This window comes from Phyllobates terribilis, unplaced genomic scaffold, assembly GCF_046119375.1.
Source record: "Phyllobates terribilis strain yellow unplaced genomic scaffold, ASM4611937v1 Scaffold_2__4_contigs__length_985480577, whole genome shotgun sequence".
Taxonomy (NCBI): Eukaryota; Metazoa; Chordata; class Amphibia; order Anura; family Dendrobatidae; genus Phyllobates; species Phyllobates terribilis.
The window spans coordinates 602637003-602653466 of record NW_027362762.1 but is presented as its reverse complement, the minus strand read 5'-3'; the positions used below and the strand labels follow the sequence as shown (position 1 = coordinate 602653466).

Here is a 16464-nt window from a genome sequence, read left to right as displayed (position 1 = left end):
TCTACTCTGAAGTCCAGTCTTTCAGGGCTTCATCGGAAGACCAACAAGGTAGCAATGAGCATTTTCAGGAAGCCCCTTACTGCCATATTAACTCCTCTGAACCTTGGGGTTCTGATGCACATGCACACCAGCAACCTAGCCATTTAAATTATGTTGTCCGTGATTGACAGTTGAATTAAAATGATTAAACCGCAGCGATTAGAGCAAGCTATTACATGCAGATGCTGGCTGTATAGTATTGTGTAGGCTGCAGGGCTATGGTGTGCTCATATATCGTAATAATTTATATGGTGGCGGAGGTGTTAACCCCTTAAGCCCCGAGGGTGGTTTGCACGTTAATGACCAGGCCAATTTTTACAATTCTGACCACTGTCACTTTATGAAGTAATTACTCTGGAACGCTTCAACGGATCCCCCTGATTCTGAGATTGTTTTTTCGTGACATATTGTAATTCATGATTGTGGTAAAATTTCTTCGATATCACTTGCGTTTATTTGTGAAAAAAACGGAAATTTGGCAAAAATTTTGAAAATTTTGCAATTTTCAAAATTTGAATTTTTATGCCCTTAAATCAGAGAGATATGTCACGCAAAATAGTTAATAACATTTCCCACATGTCTACTTTACATCAGCACAATTTTGGAACCAAAATTTTTTTTTGTTAGGGAGCTATAAGGGTTAAAAGTTGACAAGTGATTTCTCATTTTTCCAACAAAATTTACAAAACCATTTTTTTAGGGACCACACTACATTTGAAGTCACTTTGAGAGGTCTTTATGACAGAAAATACCCAAAAGTGACACCATTCTAAAAACTGCACCCCTCAAGGTGCTCAAAACCACATTCAAGAACTTTATTAACCCTTCAGGTGCTTCACAGGAATTTTTTGAATGTGGAAGAAAAAAATGAAATTTAACTTTTTTCACAAAAATGTTACTTTAGACCCAATTTTTTTTATTTTCACAGTAACAAGAAAAAATGGACCCCAAAATTTGTTGTGCAATTTCCCCTGGGCACGCAGATACCCAATATTTGGGGAAAAAACACTGTTTGGGCGCACGGCAGGGCTCGGAAGGGAAGGAGCGCCATTTGACTTTTTGATTGTAAAATTTGCTTGAATAATTAGCTCAAATTGTTAGCGGACACCATGTTGCATTTGAAGAGTCCCTGTGTGCCCAAACATTGGAGCTCCCCCACAAGTGACCACATTTTGGAAACTAGACCCCCTAAGGCACCTATCTAGATGCATAATGAGCACTTGGAACCCCCAGGTGCTTCACAAATTGATTCATAAAAATGAAAAAGTGGAAAAAAAAAAAAACACTTTTTCATTTTTATGAATGAATTTGTGAAGCACCTGGGGGTTCCAAGTGCTCACTATGCATCTAGATAGGTGCCTTGGGGGTCTAGTTTCCAAAATGGGGTCACTTGTGGGGGAGCTCCAATGTTTGGGCACACAGGGGCTCTCCAAACGCAACATGGCGTCCGCTAACAATTTGAGACGATTTTCCATTCAATTTGTTAGCGGACACCATGTCGCGTTTGGAGAGCCTGTGATGTGCCTAAACAGTGGAGCTCCCCCACAAGTGACCCCATTTGGGAAACTATACCCCCCAAGGATTTTATTAAGGTGTATAGTGAACATTTTGAACCCAGAGGTACGACACAGAATTTGTTTACATTAGGTCATCATATTGAATAAGTTGTCATTAGTCTTGAGCGCAAGTGCTCGCTACTTGAGTTTGCATCGGGTACTCAGGTATGCACCATGTACAGCTTGTGCTCGAGTGACATGCTCGAGTCCCTGCTCTGCATGTTTCACGGTTATTAGACACCCAAAAAAAAACATGCGGGGATCGCTCGTGCATGGCAGGCAATCCCCGTAAAGTTTTTTTGGCCACGAAGCATATGGGGCGGAGACTCGAGCATGTCACTCAAATACCCACGATACTCAGTGCATACCAGAGCACCCGATGCAAACTCAAGTAGCGAGCACTTGCGCTCAACACTAGTCGCCATATCGTCATCTTTTTTTTCTTAACTTTTGAAAAAAATCCCAGCCCTAACCCCAGCACAACCCTAGCCCCAAACCCAGCCCCAGCCCTAGCCCAATCCTAACCCAAGAGTTTATTTTTGACGCCGTTCCTCGTGTGCTATAAGTGATTAGACGACTTTATTCTTCGGGTCGGTGCGATTACAGCAATACCAGAATCATATCGGGTTTTTATGATTGACAGCTGTCACACACTAAAAGACGCATTTTTTGTAAAATCTAGTTTTTGCATCGCCATATTTTGAGAGCTATAATTTTTCCAGATTTTGGCAGACAGTCATGTGACGGCTCGTTTTTTGCGGGATGACTTGACGTTGTTATTGGTGCCACTTTCAGGCGCGTGACATTTTTTGATCGCTTTCTATTCCGATTTTTGGGAGGCAGAATAAACAAAAACCAACAATTCAGGAATTGTTTTTTTTTTTTATTATTCTGTTCCGCGTGTGGTAAAAGTGATAAGGTAGCTTTATTCTTCGGGTCAGTACGTTTACAGCGGTACCACATTTATATCGTTTTTCTATGTTTTGCACTTTTACATAATAAAAGCAATTTTATAGAAAAAAATATTTTTTAGCATCGCTTTATTCTGAGAGCTATATCTTTTTTATTTTTCGGATGATGGAGCTGTATGGCGGCTTGTTTTTTGCGGGACAAGATGACGTTTTCAGCGGTACCATTTTATTTATATTTGTCTTTTGTTATTCCATTTTTTGTTTGGCGGTATGGTGATAAAGCATTGTTTTTTTGCTTCGTCTTTTTTTTTTTTTTTTTTTTTTTATAACCGTGTTCACTGAAGGGGTTAACTAGTGGGACAGTTTTATAGGTCAGGTTGTTCCGGACGCGGCGATACCAAATATGTGTACTTTTATTGTTTTTTTTTGTTTGTTTTTTTTAGAATAATATTTATTGATGGGTACATTATATTTTTATTTTTGGTGGATTATTTTTTTTTTATATTTTTGCAAATTTTTTTTAATTTTTTTTTGCACTTTCTGGAAGCTTATATAGTTTATTACTTTGTCCCACTCTGGGACTTTCACTTTTTTTTCTCTGATCGCCTGCATGGCACAGGAATGCAGCACCATCCCTGTGCTATGCAGGCTGTCAGCGCCGGACAGGGAGAAGATTGTTTGGAGATGCACTGCGCATGTCCAAACAATCTTCCTGCTGTCTGGTGACCCGGATGTTGTCATGACGACATCGGGTCGTCATGGCAACACCCGGGAAGCCTTTGCAGACAGCTCTGGAAGCCGGAAGAGGAGGTGAGTATCTGCGATCACCTCCCCTTGCCCCCGCAATGCTGCGATCGACTTCAATCGCAGCATCGCGGGGGTTAATGTGCTGGGAGCGGTGCAGGACCGCTCCCTGCACATAGTATCCGTTGTCAGCTGTGACAATCAGCTGACACCCGGCGGCGATCGTGCCCGCACAGCCTGTGTGTGCGCGCGCGATCGCCATGACGTACTAATACGGGTCTGGCTCTTAAGTCCCAAGGCACAGATGCGTATTAGTACGTCAGATGTTATTAAGGGGTTAATGGTTGAAAGTTTGCAGTTCCTTTCTAATATTACATTTTTGGGGGCTTTAACACTGTAGAACCACATTTGCTTTCTTTTAAAATAATAAACTGTAACAAAATAAGAATAAATGTCACCAGTTAGAACTGTTTGATTTACAAAACCCTGTCTCATAGGACAAGGTTTCATACTGTGCTTTCACAGGAGTTAGCCATTCTTCCCTAAGAAGCCCACAGGGAAGCGGCTGCTTTGGATTGAATGCTGCTAATAGGTGCTCAATGATGGCCACAAAGACGTGGCTGTGGCTGAGGACTTGCTCTTTTTTTTTCCCTATGTATCTTGGCAGCAGCTAGGCTGAAAAAAAGGTTTTCACTATTTGGGGAGTTTACCTTAAGATTGTAGCTGTATTTATGCAGATTAGCGCTCTATCAAAAAGAAGGCTATCATATTACTTTAACTAGGGACTTCTCCAAAATAAAAGACCCATCTATATACAATGCAAAGTAGGAACCTGGTTAGATGAACTGAGGTGTTTTAACCCCTTAGTGACCAGGCCAAATTTTACAAATCTGAAGTGTAACTTTGTGGCAGCAACTCTAGAATGTTTCAAATATCCCAATGATTTTGAGATTGTTTTTTCGTGACACATTACATTTTATGATAATGGTAAATTTAGGTTGAGTATGTTTTGCCTTTATTTTATAAAAATATCAGAAATTAAAAAAAAAAAAAAGTCTGAAAATCATCTGTTTTCAAACTTTGAATGATTGATTATCCATTTAATCCAGGTAGTCCTACCACACAAAATAGTTAACAAATAACATTTCCCTCATGTAGTTTTTACATCTTCACCATCTGTAAAATGTTCTTTCTTTATCGCCTCATTGGGGAAACAGGTAACTATGGGTGTGTGCTGCTCTCTCTAGGAAGCTGACACTATGCTAGAAAAAGGAGATAACTCCTCCTCAGCAGTATACACCCACCAACTTGCACTAAGCCCATCAGTTTAAGCTTAGGGTCTGTAGGAGGCGGACCTGAATCTCACCCCAGATCCATTTATTCTTCTTTTTCAGGCACCCTGTTGTTTATTAATCTTTTCCTTTTGTTTTTCAGATTTTTCCTTCCCAGGGTAACGGGGTGTAATGTCTCACCCTGTTTTCCCGCACATGTGCGACCGAGAGAGCAATGTGGTGTCGCCCACATCGCCCACTCTCGGTCTGCGAGACAGGACACCTACCCTGTCACCTATTGGTGTTCAGAAAGACCGAAGCAGATCGGTCCTGCCTCAGATCCCATCCCCAGCCCCCTCCTTGGAGCGGGCCGGGAGGAAGACGGGGCCACTAGTAGTGCCTTTCCTCCTTCACAGGGGTTGATCCCATCTTCTGCACAGTCCGGGACCAGGACTGTGCGGGATGGACGCCCCCCAGTGATTCCCCCTCTAACCCTGGGGGCTCCTGATGCCATCCTGAGAGGTGGAGAGGAGGACCAGACACTGAGGACTCAGGCACCGTGGCTCACCTCTCCACCAACACAGCGTCACGAACCTGCCTCACCTCCCACGGCGGCTAGGCAGCGGGATATCTTTCTTTGAGCTCCACAATCCAGCGATATTTCCTGACACGGGGACCGCAAATTCAGGCCCTGGCTTTCAGCCTACTCCCGGCCACGCCCCTCTCGCTCATGCATCTCCCGGCCATCAGCGTCACTCGGCATGCTCCCGCAACACCCATGCCAGCGCTCTCCCGGGCTTGGCATCACTCGATACGCCCCCGTCCCGCCCATGCTACGACCACCTCTTTTGCTCTGCCAGCAAAACGGCGTTAACCACACCCCTCCTCTTTGTTACCACACATGTTCGGACTAACAGAGGGTAGGGGGAGGAGGGGCGGGCCACTTATCCTTCCTGCATTCTGCACGGAAATGCCCCATTTTTCACACTTTCTGCACGGAACCGCCCTTCCTCTTCCTCCTGGGCGCCATTTCTCCTCTGCTGAAAACAGCTAACAAGGCCGGAGGGCACCACCGTGGTATCCGTATGTCACAACCCTCCTGCCTTCGCAGTAATTTTGGTGGGGGAGACATCTCATCAGACGGGACCCTCCATCTGACCGGGTAGGCTCTGTCCAGGCTGTAGCCCTAACAGCATTAGCTCCCCTCTGCAGTATCCCAGACACTGCATTTTCACAGGCACTCAGACACATGCATATGCTCAGCCTCTGGCAGCCTCTCTCCCGCCCATCTCCCAATATAACTCACTACGCCTGCGCACTCTGAATAAAAAGTGGTCCACAGGCCAGGCCTCGGCTTTCTGCCTAACCTGCAGCCCTTACAACATGTCTTCCTCTCTGGAGTCCCCCACCGCCCGGGACGACAACTCACCCCCCTCCTCCGGAGTGGGCTGTTGCCCTTTCTCATTCCGTCTCAGACCTTACCAAGGTTTCATAATCCTTGGTCCAGGTCATGGAACGTTTACCTGCTCTTACAGCTGCTTCCACCGCTCCAAGCGTTCCTTAGCAGGATTCGCAGACACCCAGCCACCGTGCTCACATGGACAAAAAGGGGCCAGACCCAGGAAGTGGACGCTCTATCCTTCTTCATCCAGATCAACATCCATGTCTCCCAAGTTGCCCTCGGCCCTGTCTTCCCTGAGATCACGCCCAAATGCGTGTCAGAGTTGGATTCAAAATCAGATTCTGATACAGACCAAAGATCCAAGCTGCAGGAATTGAATGACCGCATCATCACTGCCGTCAATCAGACTCTCGACATTAAGGAAGACGAGTGCGGCCTTCTGGACCACGCCGTCTCCTTCAAAAAGACAAAGTGTCCCCCTCGGACGTTTTCCAGTCAAAAGGAATTCGAAGGAGTCCTCTAAACACCGGGAGCATCCTGACAACCGTTGAAGGAGGCAGCTTGACATTCTTCATCCCTTCAGCTCAGAACTAGTCAATCGGTGGATTTTATCACTGCCTGACAGTTCGTCCTTTAAGAATACCACGGACAGACAGGTGGAATCCCTGGAAAAATCAGCATACGAAGCTTCTGGGGCTTTCCTCTGCTCTCTCTTCGCTTCCGCATGGGTGGCGAAGTCCATTTCCGCTTGGGCAAAGATCCTGCGTCAGGGTCCTAATGCTTCAGCCCCTCCAGAAGAGATGGCGGATCTGGCGGACTAAATTGCCCACACTGGGAAATATTTCTTATCTACTTCTCTAGACGCAGCCAGTTGTTCAGCTCAGGCCAGCAGCAACATCCTAGCCATACATCGGATCCTATGGCTTAAGGCCTGGAACGCTGACCAACATTCCAAAAAGTCCCTTACCAATCTCCGCTTCCAGGGCTCTCAACTTTTTGGGGCTAAGCTAGATCGGCTCATTTCGGACGCCACTGGAGAAAGAAGCACCTCTCTTCCCCATTCTTCAAGGGACTCGGCTCATGTTTCAGGTTTTTTCCTTACCATCGAGTCTTTTCTGTCATCATTCTCGTTCCTTCAGAAGAGCGCTTCAAGGGGTTTTATTCCAACCTATTCTTGGTTCCAAAGAAGGATTGATCTCTGTTCGATCTTGGACCTCAAGCTCCTAAACCGGGAGGTGCGACTCTGTCAATTCAGGATGGAGTCTCTCCGCTCAGTTATCTGTTCCATGGAGCCAGAGGAGTTTCTCCTACCTCCTTCCTACCTCCACATTCCAATTTGCAAATCTCATCAAAGGTTTCTCTGATTTGCGACCCTGAACAATCATTACCAGTTTACGGCTCTTCCATTCTAGCCTTGGCTCCCAGAGTGTTAACCAAGGTGATGACTACTGCCATCCTTCGTGCTAAGGGAATCATCATCCTCATCCCCTATTTGGACGACCTATTAATCAAGGGGCCGTCCTACCAAGACTATCAGAGCCTCCAGATCACTTTGAACACTCTCTCTCACGTCTCGGCTGGATAGTGAACAGGGCCAAGTCTTCATTAATCCCTTCCCAGCGTCTGATATTGCCGGGCATGATGTTCGACACCTCCCAGGCCAAAGTTCTTCTCCCAGAGGACAAGATCACTGATTTCGGTCGGGGGATCCGTGCTCGAATACGTCCCTCCCCTCTTCCTCTGCGACTCTGCATGTGAGTTCTGGGGAAAACTGGTCGCGGCCATGGAAGCCATCCCCATTGTCCTGTTTCATACTTGCCCACTCCAACTGGCCCTACTGTCAGTGTGGGACAAGAAAACATCCTCCCTGGATCGTCCCGTTCGCTTGTCCCCTCGAGTCAGACAATCCTTGACTTGGTGGACCCTATTCCCCTCCATCCGCCTTGGGAGATCTTTCCTCCCTCTCAGATGGCTAGTAGTCATGGTAGACGCCAGCCTACTCGGATTGGGAGCGGTCTTCCTTCGCCACACAGTTCAGGGCTTCTGGAATACCCTAGAAGTATCCCTTCCCATCAACCTGCTGGAAATCGGAGCCATTTACTTATCCCTCCTCCATTGGCAGGACCTTCTTGCGGGCCAACCAGTCCGGATCCAGTCAGACAATGCCACAGCCGTGTGTTATATAAATCATCAGGGCGGCACTTGAAGCAGGTCATTTCTCTCAGAAGTCTCACGGGTTCTGCTGTGGGCCGAACGCCATGTTCCAGCGATATCAGCAGTTCACATACCAGGTGTGGAAAACTGGGCTGCAGACTTCCTAAGTCGCCAAAGCCTGTCTTCAGGCGAGTGGTCTCTGCACCCAGAGCTGTTTGATCATATTTGTCAAAGGTTGGGCACTCCCGACGTCGATCTAATGGCGTCACGAGTGAATCGGAAGGTCTCTCACTTCATAGCCAGGTCTCGAGACCCTCGGGCAATGGCTTGCGACGCTCTATTCATTCCGTGGTCTCAATTTCACCTCCCTTATTTCTTTCCGCCCCTCCCGTTGATCCTCCGAGTTCTCAAAAAGGTCAAGCTGGAGGGAGTTCCGGTTCTTCTAATGGCCCCAGACTGGCCCAGAAGGGCCTGGTATCCAGAACTGATCAACCTACTTTCAGACATACCTTGGAGACTTCCAGAGCGCGCTGATCTGCTCACTCAGGGCCCACTCTTAAATCCGAATTCTTAGTATCTCAATTTAATGGTATGGCCGTTGAAGCTGCTGTGCTTAAAGAGGCAGGTTTCTCTTCTCAGGTCATATAGACCAGGATCAGCGCAAGAAAAGCAGCTGCTTCTCGTATATATATCATCGTACCTGGAAGGCCTTTTTTCGATGGTGCGAAGAGAACCATTCAGCTCCCATGTCCTTTTCTCTGCCTAACATCTTCCTAACATCCTTTCTTCAGGCAGGCCTTGGTGCTGGTTTATCCCTCAGTACACTCAAATGTCAGATTTCCACGTTCTCCATCCTGTTTTAGCGTTCTCCATCCTGTTTCAGCGTAATCTGGCCTCTAGACTTTGCTTCAAGGTGTGGCTCACCTAGTCCCACTGTACTGCCAGTCAGTAGATCCTTGGGATCTGAATCTGGTGTTAGGAGTCCTTCAGGCACGTCCCTTCGAACCCATGCAAGAAATTACCATGATCTTTCTCTCCTGGAAGGTCGCTTTCCTCATAGCCATCACATCCATTAGAAGAGTCTCTGAGTTAGCAGCTCTTTCCTGTCGTTCCCCCGTTCCTTGTCCTCCATCAAGATAAGGTAGTTCTTAGGCCAGTACCTTATTTCCTGGCCAAGGTGGTGTCTGCCTTCCACCTAAACGAGAACATCGTCTTGCTGTCCTTTTGCCCTTTTCCCACACATCCCCTTGAAAAGGCTCTGCATAGCCTGGATTTGGTCAGAACTTTGCGTTGCTACCTCTCAAGGTCAGCTTCTTTCAGGCGTTCTGACAACCTATTCGTCGTCTAAGGGCTGTTGCAAAGGGCTCCCTGATTCTAAATCCAGCATCGCTCGCTGGATTTGCTTGACGATCTTGGAAGCTTATTGAATAATGGACAAACGGCCCCCTCTGGGTGTAAAGGCTCATTCTACCTGGGCAGTGGGAGCATCCTGGGCGGTCAGGTTTTACGCTGAAACTGCGCTCATTCTACCTGGTCATCTCTGCATACCTTTAAAAATTTCTACAAGGTTCATACCTACTTCTCAGTGGACGCAGGACTAAGGAGAAAAGTGCTGGAGTAGGCGATCGCTGGTTGCCCGACCTGATATGTGCTGAGTTTCTGTCCCCCCCGTCTTGTGACTTCTTTTGGACGTCCCATGGTTACCTGTGTCCTCCAATGAGGCGATAAAGAGGGAGTTTTGGTACTCACCGTAAAAGTTTTCCTGGAGCTCTCATTGGGGGGACTCACCACCCTCCCTATTTTTGGGTCTATGTCTGTTTTTTTAGTACCTTAGTTTGTCCTATGTGACTAGTGTCAGCCAATAGGCCCATGTTTGGCTTCTTGCCATGTCATACTTGTATGCTTCTCTTACTGCTTTTTCACTAACTGACAAGCTTCGTGCCAGTCGGTGGGTGTATACTGCTGAGGAGGAGCTAACTCCTTTTTCTAGCATAGTGTCAGCTTCCTAGAGACAGCAGCACACACCCATGGTTACCCAATGAGGGCTCCAAGAAAGAGATTTTACGGTCAGTACCAAAAGTCCCTCTTTTATTTTGTTAGGATGTTAGAAGGTTTAAAATTGTAGCAGTAACTTTTTTGATATTTTTCAAGGGAATTTACAAAACTTATTTTTTTGGGACCTATTTGGTTTTGAAGTGACTTTGGGGAACCAATGTGTTGGAAAACCCTCAAAAGTGAAACCATTTTAAAAACGGCGCCCCTCAGCATATTCAAAACTACTGTCAGTTTATTAACTCTTTGGGTGCATTTCAGTAATTTAATGTAATTAATGACAGGAAAGAAAAATCTTATTTTTAACACCTAAATGTTGCTAAAGTTCTTCTGAACAGGTCACTATATAGTTGGCAGACTCTAAGGTCGTTATTGGGCTGTGAATTGCCATGGCAGGCAACCATCAGGACCACACAATCATGATCTTAGGGTGCCTGTTATAGAGGGAGCATCTAGATGTTGTAGTCAATATTGACAGCAGCTTCTAAGGGGATTAACGGCCAAGGTTGGTGCCAACACCGATTGCAACAAATACAGCATGGTGTCAGCTATAGTGGAGAGCTGCTGCATTTTAAAAACCCCTTTAGAGCCTGTGCCGTATTAGTACGCACAGGCTGTAATCCCCCGGTTTACTGAGGACTCCGGCGCTGAGCCCGCACTGAACCGGGCACATGTCAGCTGATTCTTACCCCGCCCATCGGCGACCCCGTCACGTGATCGCGGGTCACCATGGGTGGTGATGACAACCCTGGGTCTGCAGCAGACTCCAGTGGTTGTCATGAGCTGGTCGCTGTGAGCGCCACCTAGTGGTCGGCGCTCATAGCACAGGACCATTTCTGCTACATACAGGTGATCTGCTGATCATCTGTATGTAGCAGAGGCGATCAGACAAGTGCTTCTTTTAGTCTCCTATGGAGACTATAGAAGCAAGCAAAAATTGAAAAAAAGTTTTTAAAAATATATAAAAAAAATGAAAAAAATATAAAAGTTTAAATCACCCCCCTGTCGCCCCATTCAAAATAAAATATAAAAAAAACCCTACATACACATTTGGTATTGCCGCGTTCAGAATCGCCTGATCTATCAATATAAAAAAAGAATCCGATCGGTAAACGGCGTAACGAGAAAAAAATTCTTAACGCCAGAATTACTTTTTTTGGTTGCCGCAACATTGCAATAAAATGCAACAACGGGCGGTCAAAACATCGGATCTACCCAAAAATGGTATCAATAAAAACTTCAGCTCGGTGCGCAAAAAATAAGCCCTCACCCGGCCCCAGATCCCGAAAAATGGAGATGCTACAGGTCACAGAAAATGGCGCTATTTTTTTTTTTAACCAAACTTTTTGGATTTTTTTTTCACCACTTAAATAAAAAATAAACTATACATGTTTGGTGTCTACGAACTCGTAATGACCTGGAGAATAATAATGGCTGGTCAGTTTTAGCATTCAGTGAAAGTGGTAAAAAAAATAAAATAAAAACATCTGTGGTATTGCACTTTTTTTGCAATTTCACCGCACTTGGAATTTTTTTCCCGTATACGATATGGTAAAACAAGTAATGGCGTTGAAAAGTACAACTCGTCCCGCAAAAAATAAGCCCTCACGTGGCCATATTGACCAAAAAATAAAACTGCTCTGGGAACAAGGGGAGCAAAAAACGAAAATGCAAAAACAGAAATCTCAGGGTTGCGATGGGGTTAAACCATTCCCAGATGCTATTATCTTGTATCTCAGATCAGTTTGAAGCCATATTGGTGGTCACTAATGGGTTAAGCTGCATTTGCACTGCAAGATCATGTTACACTTGTTTCACAATTAACTTGCCATGTGAACAGGCTGCCTATGAATAAGCAAAGTGCTTCTTCATTGGGTGAAGTGCTCTTTTGTGCAGGGCAAAAGATCATAATTCTTGGTGCATCGTCCTATGTATACTGGACTCGCACACTGTGGAGGAACATGGCAGCCTATACTCACTGAGTGACTTAGAATAGACTGCTCAGTGCTCATGGTTTAATTTGGTCTGCCTGTTTAAACAGCCATTTTAAACTACTACCAAATGGTCAAAGTTTACCGATCAGCAGTCGTATTGTGTCTCTGGCCAGTCCATGTAAATGGGCAGCTGGGGGGGAAGGGTTACTTGCTTTATTTCATTTTTTTTTTACCATGGAGCACTAGCTGTACATAAGGTTTTATACAACACCGCTTTTCTAGCTGGATATATGAACGTGATTGCTCACCCCTGCGGGCTTTATAGTATTTTGAATCCTTTTACTAAAGCGCATTTTTGTGGTTTGGTGGTAGAACATTCAACCACCAGGTCTTGATGTTTGGCCGTGATAATGTTATAGCTTATGTTAGCTTGTTTAGATCCAGTGAGATGAAGCTGGCCACTACATAATTCTACTACATTTATTTAGGTTCTTGTAAAGTAATATTTCTTGTTTTTAAAGGAGGCCTGACTAATGGTAGTGGGCGATACATATCTGCTGCACCAGGAGCAGAGGCAAAGTACCGCAGTGCAAGCAGTGCATCAAGTTTGTTTAGCCCAAGCAGCACACTCTTTCCATCTTCCCGACTCCGTTATGGCATGTCTGATGTGATGCCATCAGGTAGAAGCAGGTTGCTAGAAGACTTCCGGAACAACCGCTATCCCAACCTACAACTGAGAGAAATTGCAGGTCATATTATGGAGTTTTCCCAGGACCAGCATGGATCTAGGTAAATCAGAAAAGCTTTAGTATCTTCTCTTTCACAGCCTATAAAGACTGTACTTAATATGACACTGTACATGAATTTTACTTTTAGGCTGTGAGCCCACGATCTGGAGTCGCTTTGGTTTTGACGCTGTGGACTTAAGCAGCGTCAAACCCGCAGTTGCCAGATGTTACAGCATAGTGGATGGGATTTCTAGAAACTATGCGTCTGCGGCTCACCTGCGGAAATTGACATGGGGCATGTCTTTCCAGATTGCAGCATGTCAATTTGTCTTGGAGGTTCACATGCGGGCTCTCCCCATAGACTAACCACTATGAGGAAAGTCCAGATGTGAAAAAAAAAATGTCCGCTGCTCATTTGCATAGATGAGCGGAAGCCGCCGGCGGCTTTTCAGCGCAGTCTGGGCTGCAGGTCTGGACGCATCGTGGGCACATACCCTTAACTGTAGTAAGTTTACAATCTTTTGACAATATTATATTTAAATCAAATGAAATGCTTGCTTATGTAACTTTAAAGCTGCCATCCAGCAAACAACATTGATCACCTGTCCATAAGTCAGGTGATAAATGTATAGTTGCTGGGGGTCTGACTGTTGGATCCCTGATTAATAGAAGGTGGGTCCTGTGTTCACTTTGTAAATGGAGTGGTTCATTCTCTTAATCGGTTGAGTTCCCAGCAGTTGGACCCCCAGTGATCATACATTTATCACCTAGCATTTGTCTGAGAAGCGGTTGAGCTACAGTGATCTGAAAGCCTCATGTTTTGCTTTCCATCAGGTTCATACAACTGAAACTTGAACGAGCAACCCCAGCGGAAAGGCAGTTGGTGTTCAATGAGATTCTGCAGGCAGCCTATCAACTCATGGTGGATGTGTTCGGGAACTATGTTATACAGAAGTTTTTCGAGGTTGGCACTTTGTATCTCACATTACTTAAGCCTTTTTTACTAATCAATGTTGTATGTAAGAAAACAAATGTATAATAAGCCACTGTTTGTCTGCTGTTGAAATCTATTTCTAAAGCCCCCGTCACACTAAGCGAGATCGCTGCGGAGTCACAAGTTTTGTGACACAACAGCGACCTCAGCAGCGATCTCGCTACGTTTGACACTTAGCAGCGACCAGGCCCCTGCTGTCAGATCACTGGTCGTGTCGGAATGGTCTGGACATTTCTTTGATCGTTGAGGCCCCGCTGGGTAGCATGCATCGCTGTGTTTGACACCTTACCAACGACCTTGTTGACGACTCAGACACAGAAACACATAGGCGTGCATCGTTATACAGATCGTTACGGGTCGCTGCATCGCTGCTGCGTCGTTGGAAAGATCTGACTGTTTGACAGCTCACCAGCGACCACATAGCGACGCAGCAACGATCCCTGACAGGTCGTATCGTTGTCGGGATTTCTGTAGCGTCGCTTAGTGTGATGGGGCCTTAACAGAATACATCATGGATATTTGTAATTTATCTGATGCAGCTTTAAAAGTGAACCAGAAGTTAAATACATACTATGATCTTTTGTAGTTTGGGAGCCTAGAACAGAAGTTGGCGCTAGCAGAACGTATTCGAGGACATGTACTATCCCTGGCTTTACAAATGTATGGGTGTCGGGTGATACAGAAGGCATTGGAGTTTATTCCACCTGACCAGCAAGTCATTGTAAGTAAATATATTGTATAAACTTTCCATATTTTTGCATAAATTTGGCTTTGGCTACATCAGATTTTCACACAAGTCCTAAAAGTAGAGAACCAAATCAAGCAAATGAGTTGTTTTTTTTGAGGAAAACTAATATGACATTTCTGAGTGACAAAAGGTATGTAAAGCTGTAGGATTAGCAGATAATTTGAAGGTGAAATTAGACATCTAGCATTTTCAATCATTAAGAAGACAATCAGGTGTGAGTGGGTGACCTGACTTATTTAAACAAACCGGTATCTATCAAAGCCTGATCTTTACAATATATGTTTGTGTGGAAGTTTATCATGGCCAAAACAAGCAAAAAAAAATTCTGACGGCCTCAGAAGAGTTGTTGATGGTCATCAGGCTGGAGAAGGTTACAAAACCATCTCTTAAGGCGGTGTGCTCACGTTGCAGATTTGTTGCATTTTTGTCACTCAGATTTGTGACAACCTGAAGCAATCCTGATGCCAGAACAGTGAATGAGAAACCTGAAGTGTCATGCACCTGTTGAGTATTTGTGACTTGCAGATTGGTGCAGAAAATAATTTGCAGCATGTCAACGCTGTGCGTTTTTGCTTTTGTATGTGTTTTTTCCCCCATTCATTTGGATAAGTAAAAAATGCTGCAAAAGTGCTGAAAGAATTGACATGATGCAGACGTGAAAAATAGTTTTGAGCCTTCAAATCTGCAATGAAAAAATAAGCAGCACATGCATGAGATTTCAGAAATCTCATGTGCTTTGCTGGCTCTGTAAAACAAATGTGATTTTTTATTTTTTTTTTATTTCTCTTTTTTTTCTCTTTCCCCATGACGACACCACGGAGAGAGGGGATCCGCCCTTCAAGGACAGGAAACCTACAGATAAAAAGGGCGGTACCTCTCTCCCGCATCAGTTGGTTTCCTGTCCTTGACAGGGACCTAAGGATAAAATCCTGAAGAAACGAAGAGAAGATTTTACTTACCAGGCCCGACCAGTCCGGCTCAGGCAGCGGGGGTTCCCTGCCTCGGCTGGTGCGGTGTCCTGAAGCGCCACAGCTGGGGTCAGCGGGCCTCTAGGGTGGCAGGGAGACGCGAAGCAAGCCGCGGTCTCCTGTGGTGTCGGGCCCAGGCGGTAAATATAGGCCGGGGCTCGGGTTGGGAGTAGGCCTGAGCCCTGGGTCTGGGCCTTGTGCAGCGCGCGCCCCGCAGGCTTGCCGGATAGCGATTCGGCGTTCGAGCGGGTGCGCGTGCGCGGACGCTCCCCCACGTGCGCGCGCCGGAAGTGACGCGGCCGCAGGTCCCTATGGGAGCGGCGAGTTCAAACGCGCGCGCGGGAAAGATGTAGGACACAGCGGTGCCCTGGCCAGAGGGGGGCGCTCCCCACATCGGTATGGGAGGGGGAGGGGGCGGTCCCTGCATAGCTTAAATTGCCAGGAAAGCAATGGGAAAATGCTTCCTGGCATACGTTGTAATCAGCAGTATGAGTGACCAGGAGCCCCAGGAGGTGCAGTCCCTGCACCCCCACTCAACATCTCCATCACCATCGCCTCAGAGGAAACGCACGAAAGGACCCTCCAGCGGCCCTCCGCATCAACATATTCAAGGTGACAGAGGAAGCGGTCGGTCCGGCAGGTCTTCACAGCGTGGCAAAGATTCCGGCACGGCATCAGCCTCGGCGAAAGACCCAACTACCAGAGCTGGTTCCTCTTCGAATGCGGTATTCCCTCTCTCTTTCGTCTAGGGGTAAGTGATCTTCATGAAAGTTCACTTGTAATTTGAGCCCTCCCCCCTCTCTTTTTCCTTCTTAGGGAAGGAAGAGCACGGGGAAGTTTAAAAACAGGGCCTGCGCACTTTGCGCAGCGGATCTACCCACCACATGGCAAAAGAGACTATGTAGCTCATGCATCGAGCAAACCATCTGTGAGGAGACCCTGATAAAATCGCAAGTCGAAGAT

General features: G+C 46.0%; 1 protein-coding gene across 6 annotated transcripts in view; it reads left to right on the top strand.

Annotated features, from left to right (window-relative positions):
* The window catches only part of PUM1 (pumilio RNA binding family member 1), a 141022-nt gene that overhangs the window by 76713 nt on the left and 47845 nt on the right, over window positions 1-16464 (top strand). For all 6 annotated transcript variants that reach the window (XM_073666494.1, XM_073666488.1, XM_073666482.1 and 3 more), the window contains exons 15-17: window positions 12585-12852; window positions 13626-13755; window positions 14372-14506. In XM_073666494.1, the coding sequence (XP_073522595.1) occupies window positions 12585-12852; window positions 13626-13755; window positions 14372-14506 (533 nt within the window). The remainder of the gene's footprint in view (window positions 1-12584; window positions 12853-13625; window positions 13756-14371; window positions 14507-16464) is intronic.